Here is a 25996-nt window from a genome sequence, read left to right on the forward strand (position 1 = left end):
CCTACCAGTGATGGGAAAGTCTTCAACTGACTGGACATTTTGAATTTCCTTCCTAAATCTCTCTACATTCTTCTGCAAAAATGGCACAAAACTCATTTCATTGAGCAAGTTTATGATCTTCCTTCCTAATTTCTCTTCCTAACTCAATATTAATTTTCCCTTTGCGTATCTGTGAATATCTTTTCATAAAGGCACCATACAAATGCAAGCTGCACTACACCCTCCAACTCTGTTTTTAGAAGTCATTCCCTTAGTTTTGACTAAAGACAAGTCATTTTCTTGAGGTCGTACCTTTCTACTCCACGTGTATGAATCATATCATTCTCTGTTCATTTACCAGTGCACTCGATTATTTCCCCATTTCTCTTTCTTTTAAATTTCAAAAGACAATAATCACACGAGAACCTAATGGGTTGATACCAGTCTGCTACCAAAACCAATACTATTGATTGGAAGCATATACAGAGATTGTCTGATCTTTGTTCCCAATGGTTTTAAGTGTTGATGACAAGTTGAAAATCTACCCCATTGAGGTAAAAAATTACAATTTTTTTTAGATTTGTATTTTAATTGATCCACAGAGTTCACATTTGTTTGACCCTATTTCGGCATTTCTGATGAATGGTGGGTGTGGCAGTGTTAGGTCATGATATAATTTGAGACTGATGTGACAGCTCATTGAGAACATCGTGAATGGATGCTTGTGCTGTAGCTTTCAAGTTTAACTGAATGGTTGTCCATGTCCTGTAAATGTTGTCGATTTTGCTGCTCCAGTGGATCTGGAAACTTTTCAGACTTGCCCTCCTACTCATTTCTTCTTCCGGATCTTCGTTATCCCCCTCTCGTATTTTCCACAAAGTGACCCCTCTCCTGACACATTTTGAGTGCTGCAAAACAAGTAGTATCAGAACCTTCCCAGCTTGTGGAATGTTCATTAAGTATGCTTATGGCTTGCTCTATTTGTATCCTTTAGAAGGCCAGTGTCGATTTATTTTTTTAACTGTGGTTCTTGGATTCTATACTTATGCCACCAACCTTACTTAATTCAAGAATATTCTGGTTGCCAAGTCCCATTTTCCCTTGATGTAAATATCTTAACCTGGTTGGGACTGTTGACTGGGGCAGAATTAGTTAATTGTGGCAACTTCTAAGATACCTGGACACCATCTGCTAGATGTGAATTACAACCTGGACATTGACAAACATTCTTTCTATTCATAAATGCCACTATATTGTTGAAAATCCCTATATAAACATATGGATCCTATCAAAGAGAGTCTGAACTTTGGGAATGCCCCCAGTCAAAAATGTGAAGAGCTCCTTCTTGTTGCTAGCTGTTTGCAAATCAATGAAATCTTTCACCTGGCAAACCATTATGAACTACAGACTAAGTTATCTGAAGGTGTCCCTTGAGACTGCTTCAAAAGACCCAGTACTGTGGAAGTTGAATCCAATTTCATTACCATAGGCAGAGCCACCTCATACATGAGTGAGGAGTGTTGATCTAATAGCAGGAGATGTCACAGTTTGATGACTGCCTCCTTAGTAAAGTGTGTGTTAGTTATACATTCACCTTCTTGGAAGGAACAAGTCCATTAAGCCCCCTTCAACATAGGCATATTTTACCTGGATCCCTAAGCTCAATATGATGTCACGAGAGGGATAAAGAAATAGATGGAGACAGAGAGGGAGAGCCATCATTTGTTCAAATTGGAGGAGGACACAAGTTTCAGGAATTCCATTTATGTGTTGGGTAACTGCTGGACCTCAAGCAGCTAAATTTGTACAACTGAGAAGCACATGACACTGGTAAGTTTTCTGTTACTTATCCAGCTAAAACAAAATCTTATTTACTCTGGTTTGAAGAGTTCTCTGGATGCTGGAAAAATTCTTACACCATGTCCTCTCATCCAGTTCCTATTCTTGTCAGGCATGACCATTTTTGTGCCAATTCCATCCTAAAGTGATTCTACATACTGTCGCAAGAAGATATAGTGGTAGCTTGCTTCACCCAAGTAAAAAAGTTAAGGGTTCAAGACTCACTCCAGGACCTGAACACATAAACTAACAAAGATTTCAATGTCAGACAGGGGGAATGCTGCATTGTTGAAGATAGAGTCTTTTGGTTTAGATGTTAAACTGAAACTACATCTGCCCATTCAGATGCACATAAAATATCTCTTTGAAGTATTCAGTGAAGAACAGGGAGCATTTCAGATAGACTAACATCCTTCCTTCAACTATCATGATCAAATTAACTGGTCATTGATTTAATTTGCCATTCATGAAACTAAACAATTTGTCAACAACAGTGATTGCATTCAAAGAAGAACTTTGCCATGTTGCAAGGATATAAGACATTATATAAATGCAATTTTTTTCTTTGACAACAACACACGTGGGCTTATTATTAGGTAGCCAACAGGTAACCAGAAGATAATGAATGAAGAATGAAAAAGTCAATTAATTCTATCAGAGCAAATCCGCAATGTACATCATATACCAATGTGAGGCTGCTTTATATATTGTATGGAAAGTGTGAACTTTTTTTTAGATGAACAGAGACACCAAAGGATAGTAAAGTATTGAAACATTTAAATTCTGTAAAGGTTAAACTGATAAGAAAAACACATCCCAAGATGAGTATTGTGTGTATGTATCAAATAGAATTAGTAATTTTACAAGCAACATATACTGCCACCTCTATAAATACAATCACAATCAAAGATGTCAGTCGCTGATACCAATGAGATGTAGTGAACTGACGATCTTAAAAAGTGATTACTCCAATTGGCTATATGAATTACAACTTCTAAAACCAAATCAGCTTGTATTTTCTAGAATGCATGTTTGATATTTATATTGTTTGTAAGTGGGACCAGGTTACATAATAAAACATGCTAGTAAATTACATTTCTATTTTTCCTATTTATACCAACCATGTTAGCATAAATTTATGTTTTGCATGATGCCAGTTAAACACAGTGCTCAAAAGTACTCTTACCTGGTAAGACCTTTGCCCATTTGACAACACGCACAAGTTGTCTTTCTCCAAGTTCATTGAGGCTTGATAACAAACTGGCAGATGTATCAGGCTGTGTGTTGTCATGGCCTGCATATACCATATCAGGCTCAATTGACTGTAGCACAGCGAGAAACAGTGGCTGACACTGAAATTTCTGCATCCTTGGTACACCAATCCTTGGTACAACAGAGAGTGTGCTGTCCTGTTGTTTTTGTACAACTGAAGAGTCGGTTTCGTCTGTGGTTTGGAATGGTCGCGTATTCTTTAATTTTCGACCTTGAAAATAAGATTACAAAATGATCAGCTCTGGTAAAAAAAAACTAGAGGAAAAGAAGCAATTAATAGAAAGTTAAAATTGCAAACACAAAAAAAGCCTAAATCAAATGTTTGAAATCAAGAAAGAAGAAAAGCAAGCCAGGTAGCTTAGATATAGTTATTTGTACAAATGGTTGGTTTAGCAAGAACTGAGAGTTTATGTGGAATAGGTAACACAGCTGCAGAAAGCATTCACTGACTTAACACACCAGAAGTTACTGTCTGTCTCCTAAGGAAGGATGTAAAGCATGTCAGCCATCCCATTTATAAGGATATGGTCACAAACTCTGGAATATTGCTTATCATGCATGAGTTGAACTATCTGATGGACTGCTTAATGCTATTAACTTGTTAGTAATCCAAGGATTTAAGGGCAGCACAGTGGCAAGCACTGCTACATCACAGTGCCAGGGACTCGAATTTGATTCCGGCCTTGGGTGACTGATGTGGAGATTACACGTTTCCCCCACGTCTGTGTGGGTTTCTTCCTACATCCAAAGATGTGCAGGTTAGGTGGATCAGCCATGGTAAATGCAAGGGGGTTATGGGGTAGGGCGTTGGGAAAGGCCTGGGTGGGTTGCTCTTTCGGAAAGTTGGTGCAGACTCGATGGGCTGGATGGTTCTTTCTGCACTGTAGGGATTCTATATAATGTTAAAATCTCACCAATTGTAATAATTACAGACTCAGACCACTATTAGAATTAATATTCGGCATCTATTAATTGTGATTTACAGTGATATACTGAATTGCCAGCATAATCTCTGCTATTCATTTTATTAAGTAACTCTGTCCATTATTTGTTGTTATACAAATTGCTAGCTAATTTCAACTGAACCTATCAACCTATTATATGTTCAGATATTCATTTTCAATTTTAAGTTCTTATTTTGTAACCAATAAATAATTGTTATTGCACATTTGAATGAATTAATCTGTTCAACTCTTTGTTGCCAAATGATCAATCAGTTGCTTGTGGATATCCTAGTCAAGGATTGGGAATATAACCTCAAATCTGATCCATACCGGTTTATCAATCACTCTTAGACCTAAAACCTGGTGATATAACACCTGATGGTTCCTTAGTGAGGAGTTATGAAAGGGTGTTTTAGGAACCAACTGATTCCTTGGCATATACTTGTTGGGATATCGAAACCCAGGGTTCGCATGCACTTTAAAGTCAAATTTCCAGTCAGTCCATACCTGACCTCACATCATAAAATCACTCCTGGCAGGAGGATTACTGGACAGAGATCACACTGTGGTGACTAACTCAGCATTAACCAAGGATTGAAACTAGGGGACAAATGTGGTCAGTTTGGTTCTGAACAAAATCAAGCAATGTACTACAGAACCAGAAAAACTAGAACACAAAATTAACAGATGCTAACATTGAGAAAGCAGATATTGGGCATGATTTTACCACCGCGCCGTGTGCAGTGATTAGCGTGGCGAGCTGGGTCAACAGCGTGCAAAGCTAAAAATCTGATTTGCACTTGCAATCTTCCTGACCCCTTTTGAATGGCATGAACTACTTCGCGCCCATTCTCATTCGCAGATTTAAAGTAGTATTTAAATATGAATGTCCCATTCAAACCCCATCGACGGAATCTTCCTGCCTTTAGGCATGGTGCCGGAATGCGAGAATCACTACTGGTCTTCACTAGCACAGACCTGGCACGTTAGTCACGCCGGAGGGCATGGAGGCCATTGAAACCCCCAAGGTGGTTGGTGGTGTTAAAACCTGGGCCAGGAATTCCAAGGTGTTGTGAAGTTAGGCTCTGATTTTACATTTGATTTTGGCATGGGAGAGCATAAGGTGTTTCACTCCAAGTATGATTCAAGTGACCCACTAGGAAGCTTTATCAAACAAAGTGTATTTAAGGACACAGTTAGAATATAACAAAAAGAATTAGCATAACTTTTACCAATTACAAGACTTAAACATGACACAGTATACTCTTAAAAGCTAGCTATCTCTGTTGTCCCAATTTAAAACAATATCCCATAAACATACACCCTTTTTCAGAATTAGTCAGCACAAACACAAGCATGCTCATGGGATACTGGCTTTCCAGCTTTGTAACACCTAGGGACAGAAATCCAAATCAGCAGTTTATTTTATTAGTGTCACAAGTAGGCTTACATTAACATTGCAATGACGTTATTGTGAAAATCCCCTAGTTACCACACTCTGGCGACTGTTTGGGAGACTTTTTTTTACTAGTATGGCCAATGCACCTAACCAGCAGTTTTCTGAGAAGGGTTTATCCTCAAAACAGCAAAACCTCGGAGAGGTAAACTCAGTCTCTGGAAGCTTCCAGTCTCCAGACCTCAGACAGGGGAAAAGAGAGAGACTGCTCTCCCTTAACTCAAAGCAGCATCTAGACAACAACACTCCTACTCCAGGGAGGAGGAAAAACACTGCTGTTTCTCTCAACTTCAAGCAGCTTCGGAAAAACAAAACTAAAACTGGCTTCTCTATGAAGCATAGCTGTCCCCAGTCATATGACATGCCCTGTCAATCATTCCCAATCTAGCTCTACTCTGCAATCCCAGGGGAACATTAAAACCACAGAACACTACATTAGTTCAGATCAAGATAAACATGAAGTCAATTATACTGCTTCAGTAACCATAGAATACTACAGTGCTAAAGGAGGCCATTCGGCCCATCGAGTCTGCACCAACCACAATCCCACACAGGCCCTATCGCCATAACACCAGTCATTTACCCTAACTAGTCCCCCGATACTAAGGGGCTATTTAGCATGGTCAATCCATCTAATCTGCACTGCTTTGGACTGTGGGAGGAAACCGGACACCTGGAGGAAACCTATGCAGACACAGGAAGAACATGCAAACTCCACACAGATATTGACCCAAGCTGGGAATCGAACCCGGATCCCTGGTGCTGTGAGACAGCAGTGTTAACCACTGTGCCACCCAATGAAGAACACTGGCTTCAGACAACACAGTGCTGACAAAATCCCAGGGGCTTTTTAAACATCCTGAGTAACATGATTAAAATACATTTCTTAAAGGCACAGTATCGTCACGGATGGCATGCCTGGCAGTTCGAACATGGACAAAAGAGCTGAATGCCAGAGGTGAGGTGAAAGTGCCCTTGACATCAAGGCAGCATCTGACCCTGTATGGCATCAAGAAGCACTAGCAAAACTGGAGTCAATGGGAATCAGGGAGAAAATCCTCCACAAGTTGGAATCATACCTGGCACGTAAGATGGTTGTGGTGATTGGAGGTCCAAATTCCAGGGCATCACTGAGGCGTTTCTCAGGGTAATGTCCTAGGCCCAACCATCTTCAGCTGCTTCATCAATAACCAGCCTTCCATCATAAGGTCTGAAGTGGGAATATTCGCTGATGATGGCACAATGTTCAGTATCATTCATGACTCCTCAGATGCTGAAGTAATTCATGTCCAAATGAGCAAGACCTGGTCAAGTATGTTCTATATACTACAAAAGTATGACTATCTCCAACAAGAGAGCACCTTACCATTGTTGCTTGACATTGTAAGTTTTTCGGGCAACACCAACACATATAAGGACTGTAAAACGCACATTGGCCATTTAAATGGTAGAAGTGGCCACGTTTGGCTGCAGAAACAGGCTCAGCCCTGCCTGTGTGCAGAAAGGGTGCCTCCAGTCGAACTCACAAATGGTCAGGGTCCAGACAGGCTGCTGATTAGATTAACTGAATCACAAAGGGAGCAGATGACGTCACCAGACCAGACCCACATCGAGATTGGAAGATCGATACCAACCACAATGTACCTGGATAAGATACGATAGATACGATAATGGGGCTATCCAGCAGTAAGGAGAAACCCATCTCCATGATGGGAAAGCAATCTGTAAGCCCCGGTAAAGTGATTAGGAACATCGATGGGCTATTCATACTGGACAAAGTAGTCTCAGCCGTTTGTGATTTCAATAGACTGTGCTATCACTGAGGCTGATAGCGATCCAGGACCATTGTTCTTGCAATTGCCGGTGGGGGCGGAGCTCACGGGACTTTTGAAATCTGAACTTTAAAAAGTGTGGCTTCGCAGCCATTCTCTCTCTTTCTCTTCAGACCCACATGGCAACTCTCTCACCCTCCTGAACCGCGTTGCAGACAGCAGTTTTCCAGCACACAGCCAACTCAGAAGGTCAAGGTCGGCTCAACTGAGTATTTCCTAGTAATTCGTGAAGTTCCTGAGGGTAACATAGCAATGGAGGCTTTTGTGGGAATGGTGGGTGCATGAACCTTTTCATAGTATAAGATATTGCTAACACTGTTTAAAGTTAGAATTTACGTTGTGCCCATTTAGTTTTGTTCCCATAGTCATAGTTATAGAGTATAAGATACCTATATGTTGTTTTCTGGTGTTGATGAGGTTTAATTTTGGTGTTTAATAAAAGATATATGATTTGAACTCGATTGGAGCCCATCTTGCTCTTTCATTTTCTCATCAGCTATCTCTGGTCGGGTCACATTTTAATATCCCTTACCATAATTCTGGAGTCGAGAACCAAGGGTACTCTGGGCGATTCGAACCCGCCCACTCAGGAAAGGCTGCCAGGTACTGGATAGGCAGCAGTTTCCTTTTCTCTCTCTTGGGGCACTACTCTAGTGAAGTAGGCGCAAGGTGGCCGTTGTTCCATCGGCGAGAGAGAGAATCACTCGGGCATTGGTGGGGTTTGGGTAACGGAGAACCAAACCTAAAATAAGCCCGTGAGTGGAGTTAAAAAGGAGCCCGCTACAACATTCAATGGCAATATAATCAATAGCCCCCCATGATAAACATCCTGGGGGTTACCACTGATCAGAAGCTCAACTGGACTAGCCACATAAATACTGTGGCTACCAGAGCAAGTCAAAGGCTAGGAACCTTGTGGTGAGTAACTCATCGCCTGACTCCCCAAAGTCTGTTCACTATCTACAAGGCATATGTCAGGAGTGTAATGGAATACTTTCCACTTGCCTGGATGAGTGAAGAAGCTTGACACCGTGCAGGACAAAGCAGCCCCTTTTTAACTTCAAAGTACCTTGCAATACTCAAGCGACGTCAATTACCATGGCTAGAATATGTTAAGAGTGGATGATGACTGCATACCAAAAGTACAGAGAGCTTGATGATGCTATTAGAACAGCAAGTGGTCAAATTAAGATACAAAGACCCATGTAAGTGAGGTAACACACATGCAAGTAGAACCTACGAATAGTTTGCTTTATAGTGTATAAGTGCCACAGATTGTGCTCTAAAATCAGTACTGCTGTCAGTACCGTACTGCACCGCAATACTTTTGCAGAGGGAAAGTTGTGAAACAGCTACACGCCACTTAAGAAAAGTTATATGCCTTTTTAGCTGCACCATTCTTTAAAAGATGCTCCATTGGCAATCATGGACTGCCTCATGCTTTATTCATTTATGAACAGTACAACTGGCAGACTTTCCGTACTGTGAGTGGAAGGATTCTGTAAAATAGAACTTTCATGTCGTGGTGACCTTTACAAGTAGGGAAGAACTATCCCATGTACTTGACATTCACTACAAGTTAGCATGTAGTAAATAACACAGCTCTATCACAGTCTCTGCAATGAAACAGGGATAATGAAGACAGGGCCACTCAGGCATAACCTTGTATGGTTGCTTGAAACAATAAATATGAGTCAGAGAGCTTTCCTGGTTGTGCACCTCTAGAGGTAGTGTTGTACCTACATGTGATTCTGCACTATAAAAGTGATCTGCATCTAAATTAGGCAGTATAATCGGAACACCCAAATAACTGCCAGTCTTTGCATTTTTGAAAAGTTACAAAGCAACAGCAAAGAAAATGACTTAGAAAAATAAAGATTTTTGTAAAGATTGCAAAAACCACTGGTTGAAAAGAAAACATAAAACACACTAGTTTGGAAAGTCACAAAATTAAATGGGACTCAGAGGACAGGATATGAGTAACCTTGGACAATCAAGAATGATATGGTAGTGGAGGATGGGAGGTCAGCAAAAAGACCATTTGCAAACTTCTCGGCCTTTTGGCTGAGATCAAGTGTAGTATCAACATGCTGTGCTTGGTTGAAGTCATTAGGTTACATTTTAGCTTCATTTGAAGCAATTTTTAAAAGCGGCATCTCGGCCTTTTGGCTAAGATGCAAATGAGATTAGGCCTTGGAGGAGGAGCTATGCCTACTCCAATCAGCTTGGATCATGTAGATCAAGCCCAAGACAGGAGGTGAGAGCCCTGTCTTGTCAGCTTGGATCGGGAATGTCTCAACTTGTTGAGACTCTGAACTGGACTTGATTTGATTGAATTAAAAAAAAAATTTGCAAAGTATACACGGGAGATGAAAATACAATGATTAAGGATTCCAGTACCAAGGGGGCTGAGGTAGGGATGGAGGTGGAAATCTTTGTGGTGGAGAGCATATGGGATACGAAGCTCAGCTCAAAGTCAAATGGAGTGTTTAGATTAACAATCTGGTTGAACCTAACATATTGGATAGGAAGGGGGCTGAAACTAAGTGGGTTGTGATTGTGTTCGGGTGGTGGCAAAGTTGATTTTGTTCAGTCTTCACAAAGTAGGTTTACAATGCAATGCAAGGCAAGGAATATTGAAATACCACAAGCAGTCTCAACAATCAGTAGTGACTGGACTATTTTAAGACTTGGTGGTTGAGAAAGAAGGCCCAGGCTCGCTGCTTTCAGTGCTGTCAATACATTCTAGCAGATGTGAATCACTCTATTCTTTCCCAAATATCAATTTAGACGAGATCCATTCAGGAAATACACTCAAGGTGACCTTATGTTTCTTGTATCTTGCTGCAAATAATGAAGTATAATGTTGTCAAAAACAAGACAGATAGATGTGCTTGATTTTTGTACCTATGTCTTATCGAGATCATCAAACTTGGTTCAAACCAAAGTTGGAAATCGAGGAAACCTTCAAAATATTATGGATAACCAATGCTCTGCTGCATACTTTTTATTATACTTAAGCAGCATGGTACACTTTTCTTGATTAAGGGAACAAATATTGAATTGATTTGGGGAGGCGATGGCCTAGTGGTATTATTGCTAGTCTAGAAACTCAGAAATCCAGAAACTCAGCAAATGTTCTGGGGACTGAGGTTCGAATCCCGCCATGGCAGATGGTGGATTTTGAATTCAATAAAAATTATCTGGAATTAAGAATCTACTGATGACCCATGAAACCATTGCTGATTGTCAGAAAAACCCACCTAGTTGATTAATGTCCTTTAGGGAAGGAAATCTGCCGTCCTTACTTGGTCTGGCCTACATGTAATTCCAGAGCCACAGCAATGTGTTTGACTCTCAACTGCCCTCCAAGGGCAACCAGGGATGGGCAATAAATGCTGGCCAGCCAGCGACACCCATGTCCTACTAATGAATAAAAAAAATGCAAACTATTTCTGTTGTTGGATGCCATGGGGGTAATAGGAAGAGTCTAGTTGTCCATGTGTGATATTTTGTACCCAAGAAAACCTTGTCAAACAGTAAATGCTGAGTGTAGTATCAAACTAGCACCTTCTTTCATGAGAAAAAGGTGGTGAAGGTGCTGTTCTTTATAAACATAGCATTTCAATTGTGATAGATGTATTTCAGCAGTCCAGGTTCCAGGATTCAGGTGCATTGTGTCTAAATGAGCAAGCAGCATGTTATGGAGACAGATTCAACCACAATAAAAGAAGTTCACACGGCAACCAATTTGAGTAAAATATTAAACAGCAATGAGACCTGTCCATGTAAATGGCACGTTCTCATCTTTCAGAATGAAGCCATACACTTCAAAAAGCAGCATACCAAAAATAGCGTACAGCCCTCCACATTATACCTTGATATGAAGAGTGCCACAGTTGCTAGTGTGCAGAATTTGTCAAAAAGACAAAATATCTCAAAAATTTCAACAAGTTAACAAGCCGTTTAATTCTACTACTATGTAGTGGTTACATCAGTGGTATCTTTCTCCAACAGAATGCTACCATCAGTCCAAAAAGACATTCTGCCTGCCATTTGACCAATGTTGTGTATGAATTTCAGTGTCACTATAATGCCAGTTACACTGGCCATGGAGCCCAGCAACTGATCAAATCGAACTGCATGTTCCTTTTGTTGTTTGTAAAGGTGAAGTGCAGATCACACTCAACCAGCCTGCACTTGCAAAACCCAAAGTCTACTCTTCGGTGTGATTCTGTGATTGGGCAGCACTTGCTGAAAAATCTTGAACGTGCTAAAAGCTATACTAACAACCAATTTAAGATAAGCAATTGAGCGTGTAATGTGCCTCACTTACGCTTGCTCAAAGCGACATGCATTCATATATATAGGCTGGATAGTCTAAATGCAGAGAGAATGTTTTCCCTGGTTGGGGGGGTTTAGACCAGGGCGCACAGTCTCAGGATACGGGGTAGACCAATTAGGACTAAGATGAGGAAAAATTTCTCCGCTCAAAAGGTGGCAAATCTGTGGAATTCTCCACCACAGAAGGCTGCGGTGGCCAGTCATTGAATATATTCAACAGACTTTTAGGTTTTAATGGCATTGAGGGGTTTGGGGAAAATGCGGGAATATGGCATTGACAGAGAGGCCGGAATTTTACCGCCCCACCCAACATGGGAATCGGAGTGGGCGAGGGGCAGACAACGGGAAGGTCTGTTGACCTCGGGTGGGATTTTACGGTTTGGGGATGAACGAAGCCATAAAATCCCACCCAGAGGGCCAGCCAATGATCACACTGAATGGTGGAGCAGGCTCGAAGGGTGGAATGGCCCACTCTTGCTCCTAGCTTCTATATGCAGGAATCCATTCTCTGCAAACAAATGGAATATGTTCAAGCCTTGCATCTTCTACAAATTACCTTGCTAGTGTGCAGAATTTGCTTTCTCCATAGCCAGAGTCAATATGCCAACAAATCAGCACCTTCTCTCCTTCTGTATAAATTGTTGTGATTGGTTGAAATTTGGCAATCTGACATTTGTCCTGACTTGCGCAAGACAAGATGCTTTGGCAACCTGTCTCACTTTTCAGCAAGATTCTATAATTAACACCCTTCTATCTTAGGAAGTCTACAGGCACACACTTGGCATATATCTTTTCACAGGGACAATACTAAAGGTGCTTTCCTGCCAATTATAGCAATAGCCACTTACTTTTAGCAACAATGAACGGCAAATGAGCTATTTTGAAATTCGATGATTGTATCAGTGGCATTGGTAGATTTTGCAGAAGGAATTGAAGACAATGGTTTTAGTCTTTCTCTAGTGTTTATATGGAGGAAATTGTGACTCAGCCAAAAATGGAATTCAGACAACCAGTCTGACATCAAAACCAGTAGTGGGATCGAAAGAGATGGGAGATAGGTTGAACTTTGTGTTATTAGCATGTATATAAAAGGTGAACTCATGCCTGTGGACAATTGCCCCACGAAAAGCAGAAACGATTGATATTGATCCTTTGTAATAACAAGTAATACTTGTGCCCCTCACTCCACAATCATAGATGTGTGAGTTAGGTTGATTGGCCATGCTAAAAATTCCCCCCTAGTGTCCTGAGATGCATAAATTAGAGGGATTAACGGGTAAATTTGTAGGAATATGAGGGTAGGGCCTGGGTGGGATTGTGGTCGGTGCAGACTTGATGGGCCAAATGGCCTCTTTCTGCACTGTAGGGTTTCTATGATTCTATAATGTTAATTTGAATTCAGGGTCAATTCAACACAAAATAGTTGTTCCAATTTTCAATGTTGATGTATACAAATTAACAACAAGTAACAGAGATACAGACAAATCCCATTTATATTTAGGAGAGACGGTGGTGTAGTGGTAATGTCACTGGTTTAAATCTCACTGCGGAGGCTGGTGGAATTTAAAATTCAATTAATATTTTAAAAATTCTGGAATTGAAAGCTAGTATCCGTTATAGCGACCATGAAACCATTGTCGATTGCTGTAAAAACCCATCTGGGTTCACTAATATCCTTTAAGCAAGGAAATCTGCCTTCCTTACCTGGTCTAGACTACTGTGACTCCAGACCCAAACAATGTAGTTGACTCTTAACTGCCCTCTGAAATGGTCTAGCAAGCCACTCAGTTCAAGAGTAATTAGGAATGGGGAACATATGCTGGCCTTGCCAGCGATGCCCACATCCTATGAAAGAATAAAGAAAAAAACTATCTAAAATTATTTGAAAGCTCAGTATCAAATACATCCTTTTTAATTACAATTTTTCAACCATCTAACCTTTTATTCAAAACTGTGGAAATGTTTCTTACCTCCAAGCGTCATTCCAGCTGCAAAGCACTTTCTCAGACGACATGATGGACAGTTTTTTCTCCGTACTTTATCAATTGTGCAATCATTCCTGCTAGCACAAAGAAACTTATGTTTTCCTAGAAGAAAAGAATCAAATAAAAGTTGTGGTGGAATACAAAATTCTAGGATCTATTGATTAAAATAACACAAGTAAATTAGGCAGCATAACGAGCTAATGGTGTGCGTGATTTAAATTTAAGAATCCAGAAACCTGGCTTTGAGTCTACGATGATTCGGAACTTTTATCACCCGAGTTGGAAATGTTTAGATCTGATGGGTTCAATACTATTAGAGGAATAAATATTATTGGCCACATTTTCACGACTGAGGTGGGTAACTTGAGTTTGGAAATTTTCTGACTCATCTGACCCCTGCCTTGGTTTAAAGTGATGTGGAGATGCCGGCGTTGGACTGGGGTAAACACAGTAAGAAGTTCAACAAGTGGAGAGGATCTCCAAGAAGATCGCGCTTATCGACAGACTTTAACCTGGTGTTGTTAAACTTCTTACTTGGTTTAAAGTACCCTGTCAGTTTTTGCTCCAGGGCAGTAGGTGGCTAGAGACAGGCCCGCTGACACTGGAAATAGATCCTCAGCAGCGACAGGAACAGGCCGAGGCAGCCTTGGTTCCCTGAAACATTTAGGCCCTCTAGCCTTTACTGATCCTCACCCACACCTACTTCCCACGGTTCCTCAATGCCAACTCATACAATATCCACATTGGGCAGAACACAAAGAGCAACATGGAGGTGAAGTTGAAATAAACATTTAAAAAATTTAAGACAACTCTTACTGTACACACGGGGTGAAATTTTTTGATATTTACTCTTGCGAGAAAACTGATGTGCAGTTTCCACAGCTGGCATTTCTCACCAGTTAATGCAGCACTTCAGAATGAAAAGATAATGCAATTTGATGCTATCATGTCGGCATGGTAGGTCCTGAGAGGGCTGGCAACGCTGGGGTACCGTTTTTAAAGGGCACCCCATCGACCCCACACACGAACTGGTGCAAACCCCCACCCCCCCCATCCCTTGCTGAGATCACTGTAGCTTTTGAAATTCAACGAAGCTTGCATAAAAGCTCCTAGGGAAATTTCAATAAATACTCCTCCTACAGATGTATCAACTGTTCTACAAATCAAAGAAATCACTTAGAGATTTCTTTTTAATAATTACTGACACCTGCAGGTTGGTTTCTTTCACACTTAAACCAACTGATGATTTAGAAAGCCATGGTGTGGAGATGCCGGTGTTGGACTGGGGTAAACACAGTAAGAAGTCTCACAACACCAGGTTAAAGTCCAGCAGGTTTATTTGGTAGCACAAGCTTTCGGAGTGTCACTCCTTCTTCAGGTGAGTGAGTGAGTGAGTTTAGAAAGCATCAGAGCATGAAAATTTAACAGCACTTACCTGCCCTTATGTATATCATGAATTTGTGGCTCCCACAACACATGTTAAAGTCCTTGGAATTGCCAAACCGGGGTCTGTTTGAACTCAGCCCTGAATTGAAATGGTCCAGCTAAGTTTGGGTTTCCCTCATTGGTGAGTCAAGTCCCGGCCCCTTTCCCCTAATGGCAAAACGGGATCGATCCGAAATGGTTGCATGGGTCCCCTACATTTTTCTTTAAAAAGGTCTGTAGAGCTCTCCCAATTTGCCCTATTTTCTTTTAATTCAGCGTGTTACAACTTCAGCATCTGGCACTGAATTAAATAGTTCCCAACGACCAGTCTAGTTCCATTGCAAAATCTTTGTTTTGGATTCTAATTTCATGGCTACATCATAAGTGCTCTTTCTTGAAGTCTAACTTTATTGGCATGCCCTTTGTAGTTAGACGGTGTAGAAATGCTGGATGGTATTGACTGTGATCATCTCCTTGGTCTATAGAATCAGTACTGTGATAATCATTGAATTCACCTGACAGCTTTCCAAAACACTCAATTAAAATCTAGTGAATTTTCATAGTTGTTGAATAATAAGCTGCAGGAATACATCAGTGCCTTCAACAAAGAAGAAATTAACACAACCTGACTCCTCGGAAGAACAATTGTTCAGTATTTCAATTGAATATTCTACATTTCCATCCCTTAGTGTAAGAAATCAATCTGCAAACATGCTTTTGTTCGCTGTTGCTCTCTTGTCTTCTTTCGGTTTCAATTTCCACAACTGTGGCCATATAATGCCTTTGCTAATACACATGCCTACACGATATCCCCACAAGATGGCGGGAATAACTGCACGACATTTACAGTCCCCTGTCGCTGGATATGCAGATGGGGACGCCTACATGTTTCTGCCCCAAGTGAGGCCCTGCACATGATAGCACACGCACACACACAAAACCTGGTGGACATTTCCTCCCTCATCCCCAGCCTCTCTGTCAAGATTCCCCCCCTCTCCAGCCACACCCTACCCCCTCTCCCATCCCTTTCAGGCTTTACCTCTCCCCTGTGAAACATATATACTTACCAGGTCCTAGACTGTGGAACTTCGAAGTAGGGACTACTTTTTGTAGATCGAGCCATTGCTATGATAGGAGCTGCTGGGATTACCAAATTGCCAACCAATCAAATTGCCTGCGAGGGATGAAACCTCGATTTCCTACCAATTAACGCTGCTGATTCTTCAGGTATTGGGCTGGGAAACTGCACAATCTGAAAATCCTGCCTGCTATCTTTCAGTTGAAATGTTGAACCGAGGCCCCATTTGCCTGCTCAGCTGGACGGAAAGGATACCATAGCATGACATCGAAGGAGGTAGGGGGACTATATCTGGTGTCCTGGAAAAAAATTATCCCTCAATCAATATCAGGAAAACAGATAATCTGGTCATTATCACAATGCTGCTTTTGGTAGTTTCCTGTGCGCAAATCGGTTGTCTCATTTAGGAACATAGGAATACAGGAAATAGGAGGAATATGCAATTCGGTCTGCTGCACCATTCAATTAGATCATGGCTGATTTTCCACCTCATGCCATTTGCTCACACTATCCCCACATCACTTGATGTTTTTACTTTCATAGCTTTTATACGTAGTTCCCCAATTTGCCTCCTTTTTTTTTGCAAAAATATACTTTATTCATAGAATATCTGAAAAAACATTCCAAAATGGCCATCACTCAAGGTGCAATAACATGCAGATTCTTGACATATGTCAAGTGACACTGAGGTGACAAAGACACATTACAGCCATTTCAAAATGGTCCTGGCAAATGATGCAAAGGTATTTAAAAGTTGTCTACATAGATCAAGTTGCACTGAGATGCTTCAATTCAACTGCGACACACGTAATATTCACTGTAGACATTCATTGAGTCTTTCGGCCCAAGGGGGTTCCGCTCAGCTCGGTTCACTGTGGCTGGAAGATCTTAGACAGCGTCCTTCCCCACTGCACCTCTGAGGTGGCTGCCCCAAGCTTCAGTGTGTCTCTCAGCATGTAGTCCTGGGCTTTGGAACGTGCCAGTCTGAAACGCTCAGTCGGGGACAACTCCTTGTACTGGAAGAACAACAAGTCTTGGGCAGACCAAAGAGCGTGTTTCACCGAGTTAATGATCCTCCAGCAATAGCTGATGTTTGTCTCAGAGTACGTCGCAGAGCCCTGCACCACGGAGCTGCTCTGGATGAACCTCGACAAAAACCACCCTCTCTCTCTCCAGACTTTCTTTGCGAAGGTACTTTTCACAAGGAGGTCGACAACGGTCTCTTCCCCAGCACAGCCACCTCGAGGGCAACATGCAGATGGGGTGAGACTCTAGGCATGTAGGAAGGATCTGATGGAGAGGGCCTTTCTCACCACCAGCCAAGCTAGGTCTTGGTGCTTATTTGAAAGTTCTGGTGATGAGGCATTCTGCTAAATGACTGACAGTCTGCTTAGGGAACTATTCATCTGACAGGCTCTGTCATCAACTTTTCCGATAGGGCCAATAGGACATTCTGTACAAACCACTGCCTGATGAACTTGTGGTCAAAGAAGTTTTTCAACATACATTTTTCCACAAGGGCCAAGTCCAACTAGCATTCCACTGCAGTGTGACCAGACCCATCCTTCGCAACATGGGGACAGGTTTGTGTTTGCATACAGAAGATCTATGCACAGCTCGATGCAGCCACACATAAAGATGGAAATTGGGATTAGGATGACGTTGGGTACTCTCTCTCCACCCCCCCCCCCCTCACTTTTATCTTGAGGTTTGTATATTGCGTCCCTACGTACGTGGTCCATTTTAGACCTTCAGATGATTTGTCCCTCATACCTTTGTAATTCCCTTTGTTTAGATTTAGACCCTAGTGTTGGATAGAAGGACACCACTTTCAAACTAAATATAAAATTTTGTCATATTATGTTCATTCTTCCCTTTACAACAAGATTATTAATTAGCCCTTTCACATTGCACAATACTAGATCTAAAATAGCCCGCTCTCTAGTTGGTTCTTCAAAGTACAATTCTTTATCAACAGCGCTACCCCACCTCCTTTTGCCTATCCATCCTAAATGTCAAGAATCCTTGAACATTCAGTTCCCAGCCTTGGTCATCCTGCAGCTACATCTCCGTAATGGCAATTAGATCATACCTGTTTACTTCCACTTGTGCTTGTTGCAAGTGCTAGGTGCTTTCAGATAGAGTACCTTTAATTCTCTATTTTTATTATTATTGCAATCACTAGGCTTGTCTGCTGGTGCACTTTTAAGTTTGTACACTCATATTATCAATTTCCTCATTGCTAGCTTGCTCTCTGCCTTATTCTCTCTAAGTTATCACACCTTCCCTCACCCCCACTATTTAGTTTAAAGTCCTCTCTAACATCCAATTTATACAATTCATCAGAATACTGGTTCCAGCACAATTCAGGTGTAGACCTTCCCAATGGTACAGCTCCCACTTACCGCAGTACTAGTACTAGAGTCTCATGAATTGAACCCATTTCTCTTATGCCAACCTTTGAGTCACATATTCAACTCTCCAATATTACAACAGCGACTATGCTTCAAAAGTACTGGATTGCTTGTAAAGCACTTTCAGACATCCAGTGATTGTGAAAAATGCTATATAAACGCAAGTCTTTTTTATTCTATTCTTCCCATTTTCATTAAAAATAGATATGTAAAAGTTGAATAGTGAAAGCCAACTTGAATAATGAAAGCCAACAGATGTATATTTTGTCCTTCCAAACTTTATTTAAATTTGGAAAATTGTGAAGGATGGGTGCCTCCAGGTCTTTCATTGATTATATTAGTGGGAATAATTTAAAATGGTGGAGCACTCAGACACAGTATTGAACAATTTCGGGTTCCATGCATTCGCCATAGGCAAGATTGCATGGATCCCAATATGCTAAGTTAGTCACGAGATAATATAACCCCGGAGTTATATTATCTCGGGGTCACTCTCTCTCTCCAGAGGTGTTCAAAAGGTTCTAGGACTGTTACCAAGTATGTAAGTCTGTGTGTCGTTAACTGATTTTGAAGAGACGTTTATATCAATAAGAGGAATATTGCTTGAATTGGAACTAATAGAGATAGGTTAGCAGATAAGAATTGTATCGTCATGTTTAAGTATTTAAATTGGTAAAAGTTAAAACTAAATAATTTGTTATAATTAAACTCCGTTGTTAAATAAAGTTTGTTTGATAAAAGCTTCCTTGTGTCAATAGAATCAGCCTTGGAGTGAAATACCTTATTCTCACTCTAATGCCAAAATAGAAAAACTGCTAGTCGGGCTTCATAACATACTTTGGGGGATTATGCCCTGTTACCCTAATAATAAGACAGGTAATAAACATCAAGTGCTAGGTTTCTTTCCAGCATTTACGATCACAGTAAAATTAATTTCCATTAGAAGACCAGGTTGTAGCTTTTCCTTCAAGTCACACCAATTGTTTGAACACAAATTCTGTGTTCTTATCAAGCTGTTGCAAAGAACCACCTGCAATGGCTCTTCTACTCCTGTAGGCATTTAGAGACAGTAAGAGTTTTAACAACACCAGGTTAAAGTCCAACAGGTTTATTTGGTAGTAAATGCCATTAGCTTTCGGAGCCCTGCTCCTTCGTCAGATAGAGTGGATATCTGCTCACAAACAAGGCACACAGTGACACAAACTCAAGTTACAGAATACTGATTAGAATGCGAATCTTTACAGCTAATCAAGTCTTAAAGATACAGACAATATGAGTGGAGGGAGCATTTGGCACAGGTTAAAGAAATGTGTATTGTCTCCATACAGGACAGCCAGTGAGATTCTGCAAGTCCAGGAGGCAAGCTGTGGGGGTTACCGATAGTGTGACATGAACCCAACATGTGCCAACATGAACCCAACATCTGCAACATGTGCCTTGTTTGTGAGCAGATATCCACTCCATCTGACGAAGGAGCAGGGCTCCGAAAGCTAATGGCATTTGCTACCAAATAAACCTGTTGGACTTTAACCTGGTGTTGTTAAAACTCTTACTGTGTTTACCCCAGTCCAACGCCAGCATCTCCACATCTTGGCATCATAGAGATGCAAGGACTGATTAGGGACAGACAGCATGGCTTTGTGAGTGGAAAATCATGTCTCACAAATTTGATTGAGTTGTTTGAAGGGGTAACCAAGAAAGTAGATGAGGGTAGTGCAGTTGATGTTGTCTACATGGGCTTTAGCAAGGCCTTTGACAAGGTACCTCATGGTAGGTTGTTGCATAAGGTTAAATCTCATGGGCTCCAAGGTAAGATAGCCAAATGGATACAAAATTGGCTTGATGACAGAAGACAAGAGGGTGGTTGTAGAGAGTTGTTTTTCAAACTGGAGGCCTGTGACCAGCGGTGTGCCTCAGGGATTGGTATTGGGTCCACTGTTATTTGTCATTTATATTAATGATTTGGATGAGAATTATAATAGTCATGGTTAGTAAGTTTGCAGATGATACCAAGGTTGGTGCATAGTGAACAGTGAAGAAGGCTATCTAGGATTGCAATAGGATCTTGATCAATTGGGCCAGTGGGCTGTCGAATGGTAGATGGAGTTTAATTTTGTAAACGTGAGGTGATGCATTTTGGTAGATCGAACCAGGGCAGGACTTACTCAGTTAGTGGTAGGGTGTTGAGGGGAGGAGGGGGTTATAGAGCAAAAAGATCGAGGGGTACAGGTTCGTAAACTCCTTGAAAGTGGAGTCACACGTGGACAAAGGGATGGAGAAGGCATTCGGCATGCTTGGTTTCATTGGTCAGAACATTAAATACAGGAGTTGGGACGTCTTATTGAAGTTGTACAAGACATTGGTAAGGCCACACTTGGAATACTGTGTACAGTTCTGGTCACCCTATTATCGAGAGGATATTATTAAACTAGAAAGAGTGCCGAAAAGATTTACTAGGATGCCACCGGTACTTGATGGTTTGAGTTAGAAGGAGAGGCTGGATAGACTGGGACTTTTTTCTCTGCAGCGTAGGAGGCTTCGGGGTGATCTTATAGAGGTCTATAAAATAATGAGGGGCACAGATCAGCTAGATAGTCAATATTTTTTCCCAAAGGTAAGGGAGTCTAAAACTAGAGGGCATAGGCTTAAGGTGAGAGGGGAGAGATACAAAAGTATCCAGAGGGGCAATTTTTTCACACAGAGATGTGTTGAGTGTCTGGAACAAGCAGCCAGCGTACTGGAGATGGGTACAATTATCTTTTAAAAAGCGTTTAGACGGTTACATGGGTAAGATGGGTATAGAGGGATATGGGCCAAATGCAGGCAATTGAGACGAGCTTAGGCATTTAAAAAAAAAAAGGGGTGGCATGGACAAGTTCGACCGAAGGGCCTGTTTCCATGCTGTAAATCTTCATGACTCTACTGCTACTTTGGCCCTCTTCTATTTCTCATCTGCATGCTACCCCTCAATGATACCTGAAAACACAATATCAAGTGAGAAATGTAAACAAGCTGCACTCAACTCTATCTCATCACCACCACAGGCACAGTGGTTAGCACTGCTGCCTCACAGCGCGAGGGACCTGGGTTGGCTCCCAGCTTGGGTCACTGTCTGTGTGGAGTGTGCACATTCCCCCTGTGGCTGTGTGGGTTTCTTCCAGGTGCTTCAGTTTCCTCCCACCGTCCAAAAGACGTGCTGGTTAGGTGCATTGGCCATGCTAATTTTCCCTCAATGTGTGCAAACAGCCGGAGTGTGGAGACCAGGGGATTTTCACATAACTTCATTGCAGTGTTAAGGTAAGCCTACTTGTGACACTAATAAACTTAACCCACTTCCTTGAAACCCAAGCTGTCTCTATTTGTCACTCAGATTGTCTGACATTCAGTACTTGACGGTCCAGTACTTGACGAGCAGAAATTTCCTCCAACTAAATATTTGGAAGACTGAAGTCTTTAGGTCCCACTACAAATTATATTTCCCACCCACAATTTCCATTCGGGCAACTGAATAAGAGCATTCATAATCTTGGTACTATGCTGACACGGATTCGACTTCATGAATATGTTAACAGATAAATAGCTGGCACAATCAGATCACAGAATGTCATGTGTTTGTCCCTATTTAAGTGATTTTCTTGACCGTTGAAGCCTTATGGCCAAACTGTTAACAGCATTTACTTACAAAGTAACAACCTTGGTTCCATTATATTTGGAAAGGACCCTCGCACTTGGAAGTGTTAATTTCAAAATTGTTACAGAATGTAAAACTCCCATCTGATGATACTGATAAGCACAGTAAGGAGTCTAACAACACCAGGTTAAAGTCCAACATGTTTATTTGGTAGCAAACGCCACTAGCTTTCGGAGCGCTGCTCCTTCGCCAGATGGAGTGGAAATCTGCAGCAGATTTCCACTCCATCTGACGAAGGAGCAGCGCTCTGAAAGCTAGTGGCGTTTGCTACCAAATAAACCTGTTGGACTTTAACCTGGTGTTGTTAGACTCCTTATTGTGTTTACCCCAGTCCAACGCTGGCATTTCCACATCATGACTACCATCGACACCGCAAACTGCCGGCTGCAAGTGGAGAGGATCTCCAAGAAGATCGCGCATATCGACACAGAAGGAGAGCAGATTTCCATTCCATCTGACGAAGGAGCAGCGCTCCGAAAGCAAGTGGCGTTTGCTACCAAATAAACCTGTTGGACTTTAACCTGGTGTTGTTAGACTCCTTACTGTGTTTACCCCAGTCCAACGCCGCCAACTGTTTAACTCCACATCGATACTGATAAGCCTAGAATTTTTCCCATCAAAAAATCTTTGTATGTTAATAGGTTATTCACAGGCCAAGGGCTGGAATTGACACAAGATTTAAGATGTTACAATCTAAGAGGGTTGTTCAGCAATCATTGTCATCGGTGTGATTTTTAGACTATAAGAAGCGTGCATTTAGGGACAGAGGGAGTGATTTGCAAGGATAACTGTGGAAAGAGAGATCTATACAGTTGGGACAGACTTCTAAAAAGGGATCGTCAGAGTGAATAGTGTTTGAAATCAAGGAGATAAAGGGAATAGCATATATGGGTACCAATTTAAATTGCACGGTGCCCTGGACTGGCATCTTTGTGTTATCTGTGGTTTGATAAACAGTTAAAAGAAGATTAAGATGTACTGAGTTGTGAGCCTTGATCATTTTAACCCACCTGGATGGGTCACTGCAGTTGAGTCTGACTCCACAAAAAAATCGAGGAATGTAAAGTTCATGGCCAAGTGAAAATCAAAATGGGCATGCCCTGTCTGGCTGTTACCATATAGACAAAAAACACAACAGATAGTGCAGGAACATCAGTGAAATGAAGAAAGGTTGCAGGAGAAGGTTGGAGGCTGCAGGAAAAGAATGTAGTAATAGCGAGATTGATGAAAGAAGTGTCAGAGACTAGACAGGAGAGAGAAGGCAAAAGACAGAGATAACATGCTGCTACCTACAAGCAGAGACAGTTGATTTGCAACAACACTTCAGGGAACTGCAGGTAAAATGTGCAGCACAAGCAGCTCAAAAATGGAGATTGGCATGCTAAGAAGAAATTAAACTGCTCCAGCACAAGTTACAGAGTCAGAGAGATGTAAAGTGTGCTATTGCAGGAGCCCTGAAAGGGAATGTGTTACACAATTTGTGGAAGGCAGCAGAAAAGGAAATTGTGGAAAGTGAAGGGAAAGGTTATGGTGTAACGTGTTCAGTACAGTAATAGAAAATGCCACCAGTGGCTGGAGGAAGCTCAGCATTGTTGAATTATGAGCAAGCTTATAGTCTCCCATGATTATGGGAGGCAGCGAGGGATTTAAGAACATTTGAACGAACTGGAGATCTAGAAAGGCACATTTTGATTTGATTTATTATTGTCACATTAACATACAGTGACAAGTATTGTTTCTTATGCGCTATACAGACAAAACATACCTTTCATAGAGAAGGAAACAAGTGAGTGCACAATGTAGTGTTACAGTCATAGCTAGGGTGGAGAGAAAGATCAACTTAATACAAGATAAGTCCATTCAAAAGTCTGACAGCAGCAGGGGAGAAGCTGTTCTTGAGTCGGTTGGTACGTGACCACAGACTTTTGTATCTTTTTCCCGAAGGAAGAAGGTGGAAGAGAGAATGTCCGGGGTGCGTGGGGTCCTTAATTATGCTGGCTGCTTTGCCAAGACAGCGGGAAGTGTAGACAGAGTCAATGGATGGGAGGCTGGTTTCAGTGATGGTTTGGGCTACATTTGTGACCTTTTGTAGTTCCTTTGCGGTCTGGGCATAGCAGGCGCCATACAAAGCTGTGATACAACCAGAAAGAATGCTTTCTATGGTGCATCTGTAAAAGTTGGTGAGAGTCGTAGCTGACATGCCAAATTTCCTTAGTCTTCTGAAAAAGTAGAGGCATTGGTGGGCTTTCTTAACTATAGTGTCGGCATGGGGGGACCAGGACAGGCTGTTGGTGATCTGGACATCTAAAAACTTGAATCTCTCGACCCTTTCTACTTCGCCCCCGTTGATGTAGACAGGAGCATGTTCTCCTTTACACTTCCTGAAGTCGATCACAATCACCTTCATTTTGACGACATTGAGGGAGAGATTATTGTTGCTGCACCAGTTCACCAGACTCTCTATTTCATTCCTCTACTCTGTCTCATTATTGTTTGAGATCCAACCCACTACGGTGGTGTCGTCAGCAAACTTGAAAATCGAATTGGAGGGGAATTTGGCCGCACAGTCATAGATGTATCAGGAGTATAGTAGGGGGCTGAGAACACAGCCTTGTGGGGCACCAGTGTTATAGATGATCGTGGAGGAGGTGTTGTTGCCTATCCTTACTGATTGTGGTCTGTGAGTTAGGAAGTTCAGGATCCAGTCGCAGAGGGAGGTGCGAGGCCCAGGCCACGGAGTTTGGAGATGAGTTTCGTGGGAATAATAGTGTTGGAGGCTGAGCTGTTGTCAATAAATAGGAGTCTGACATAAGTGTCCTTGTTATCTAGGTGTTCCAGGGTTGAGTGCAGGGCCAGGGAAATGGCGTCTGCTATGCACCTGTTGCGGCGGGTAGGCAAACTGTAGTGGATCCAGGTAATCCGGGAGGTTGGAATTGATTCGTGCCATGACTAACCTTTCGAAGCATTTCATAGTGATGGATGTCAGAGCCACCGGCCGGGTGTCATTAAGGCATGCTGCTTGGTTTTTTTTAGGTACCGGGATGATGGTCATCTTCTTGAAGCAAATAGGGACCTCAAATTGTTGTAAAGAGAGGTTGAAGATGTTTGTAAATACCCCCGCCAGCTGATCTGCGCAGGATCTGAGTGCACGTATGGGTACCCTATTTTGAGTTTAGGATTAATGGCTGTGATGCTGGATTTTGAGGAAACAGGAAAAAGAAATTTCTCCTTTTTGTCTGGATAGGACAGTTCTGTCTGGCCTTTACCAAAGTGTCAAATATGCTCAACCAATGGTAACTTGGAACAATACTAAGCAATAGGTTAGAGAAGATTGCCGGTACAGAGGAGGTAACCCATTTATGATCATGATACAAATTATGCTGGGGAGGAGAAACACCCAGAAACATTTGCTATTAGACTAGCTTGTTTATTATGAAACACAAGGAGGTGGGTTGGATCAGAATTAACTGTCAGGTGATGATCTCCGCCAATGGTTAGTATCTCTTATAGCTCGCACAAAACCTGTTACTCATACAATCATATCACGGTTTGATTTGGGAGATACAAGTGGGATGGAAGATTGTGTGTTAACATTGATAATGTTTTGGGAGGATAAACAGGGCAAGCAGGATAGGAACAAGGTAGAAAGGGGGAAAAAAGAAAGGTAGAGGAGGTTAAAGCACAGATAAGTCCAGACCTGGTCCCTAAAAAGAGCTAGGGAGACTGTGGAGATATGA

At 41.7% G+C, this 25996-nt stretch overlaps 1 protein-coding gene across 2 annotated transcripts in view; it reads right to left on the reverse strand.

Moving 5' to 3' along the window:
• ar (androgen receptor) overlaps positions 1-25996 on the reverse strand; it is a 243486-nt gene that overhangs the window by 83052 nt on the left and 134438 nt on the right. For both annotated transcript variants that reach the window (XM_078211849.1, XM_078211850.1), the window contains exons 3-4: positions 13637-13753; positions 3005-3301 (exon numbers count right to left, since the gene is read on the reverse strand). In XM_078211849.1, coding sequence (XP_078067975.1) covers positions 3005-3301; positions 13637-13753 — 414 coding nt within the window. The remainder of the gene's footprint in view (positions 1-3004; positions 3302-13636; positions 13754-25996) is intronic.

This window comes from Mustelus asterias, chromosome 4 (genome assembly GCF_964213995.1).
Source record: "Mustelus asterias chromosome 4, sMusAst1.hap1.1, whole genome shotgun sequence".
NCBI classification, from domain to species: Eukaryota; Metazoa; Chordata; class Chondrichthyes; order Carcharhiniformes; family Triakidae; genus Mustelus; species Mustelus asterias.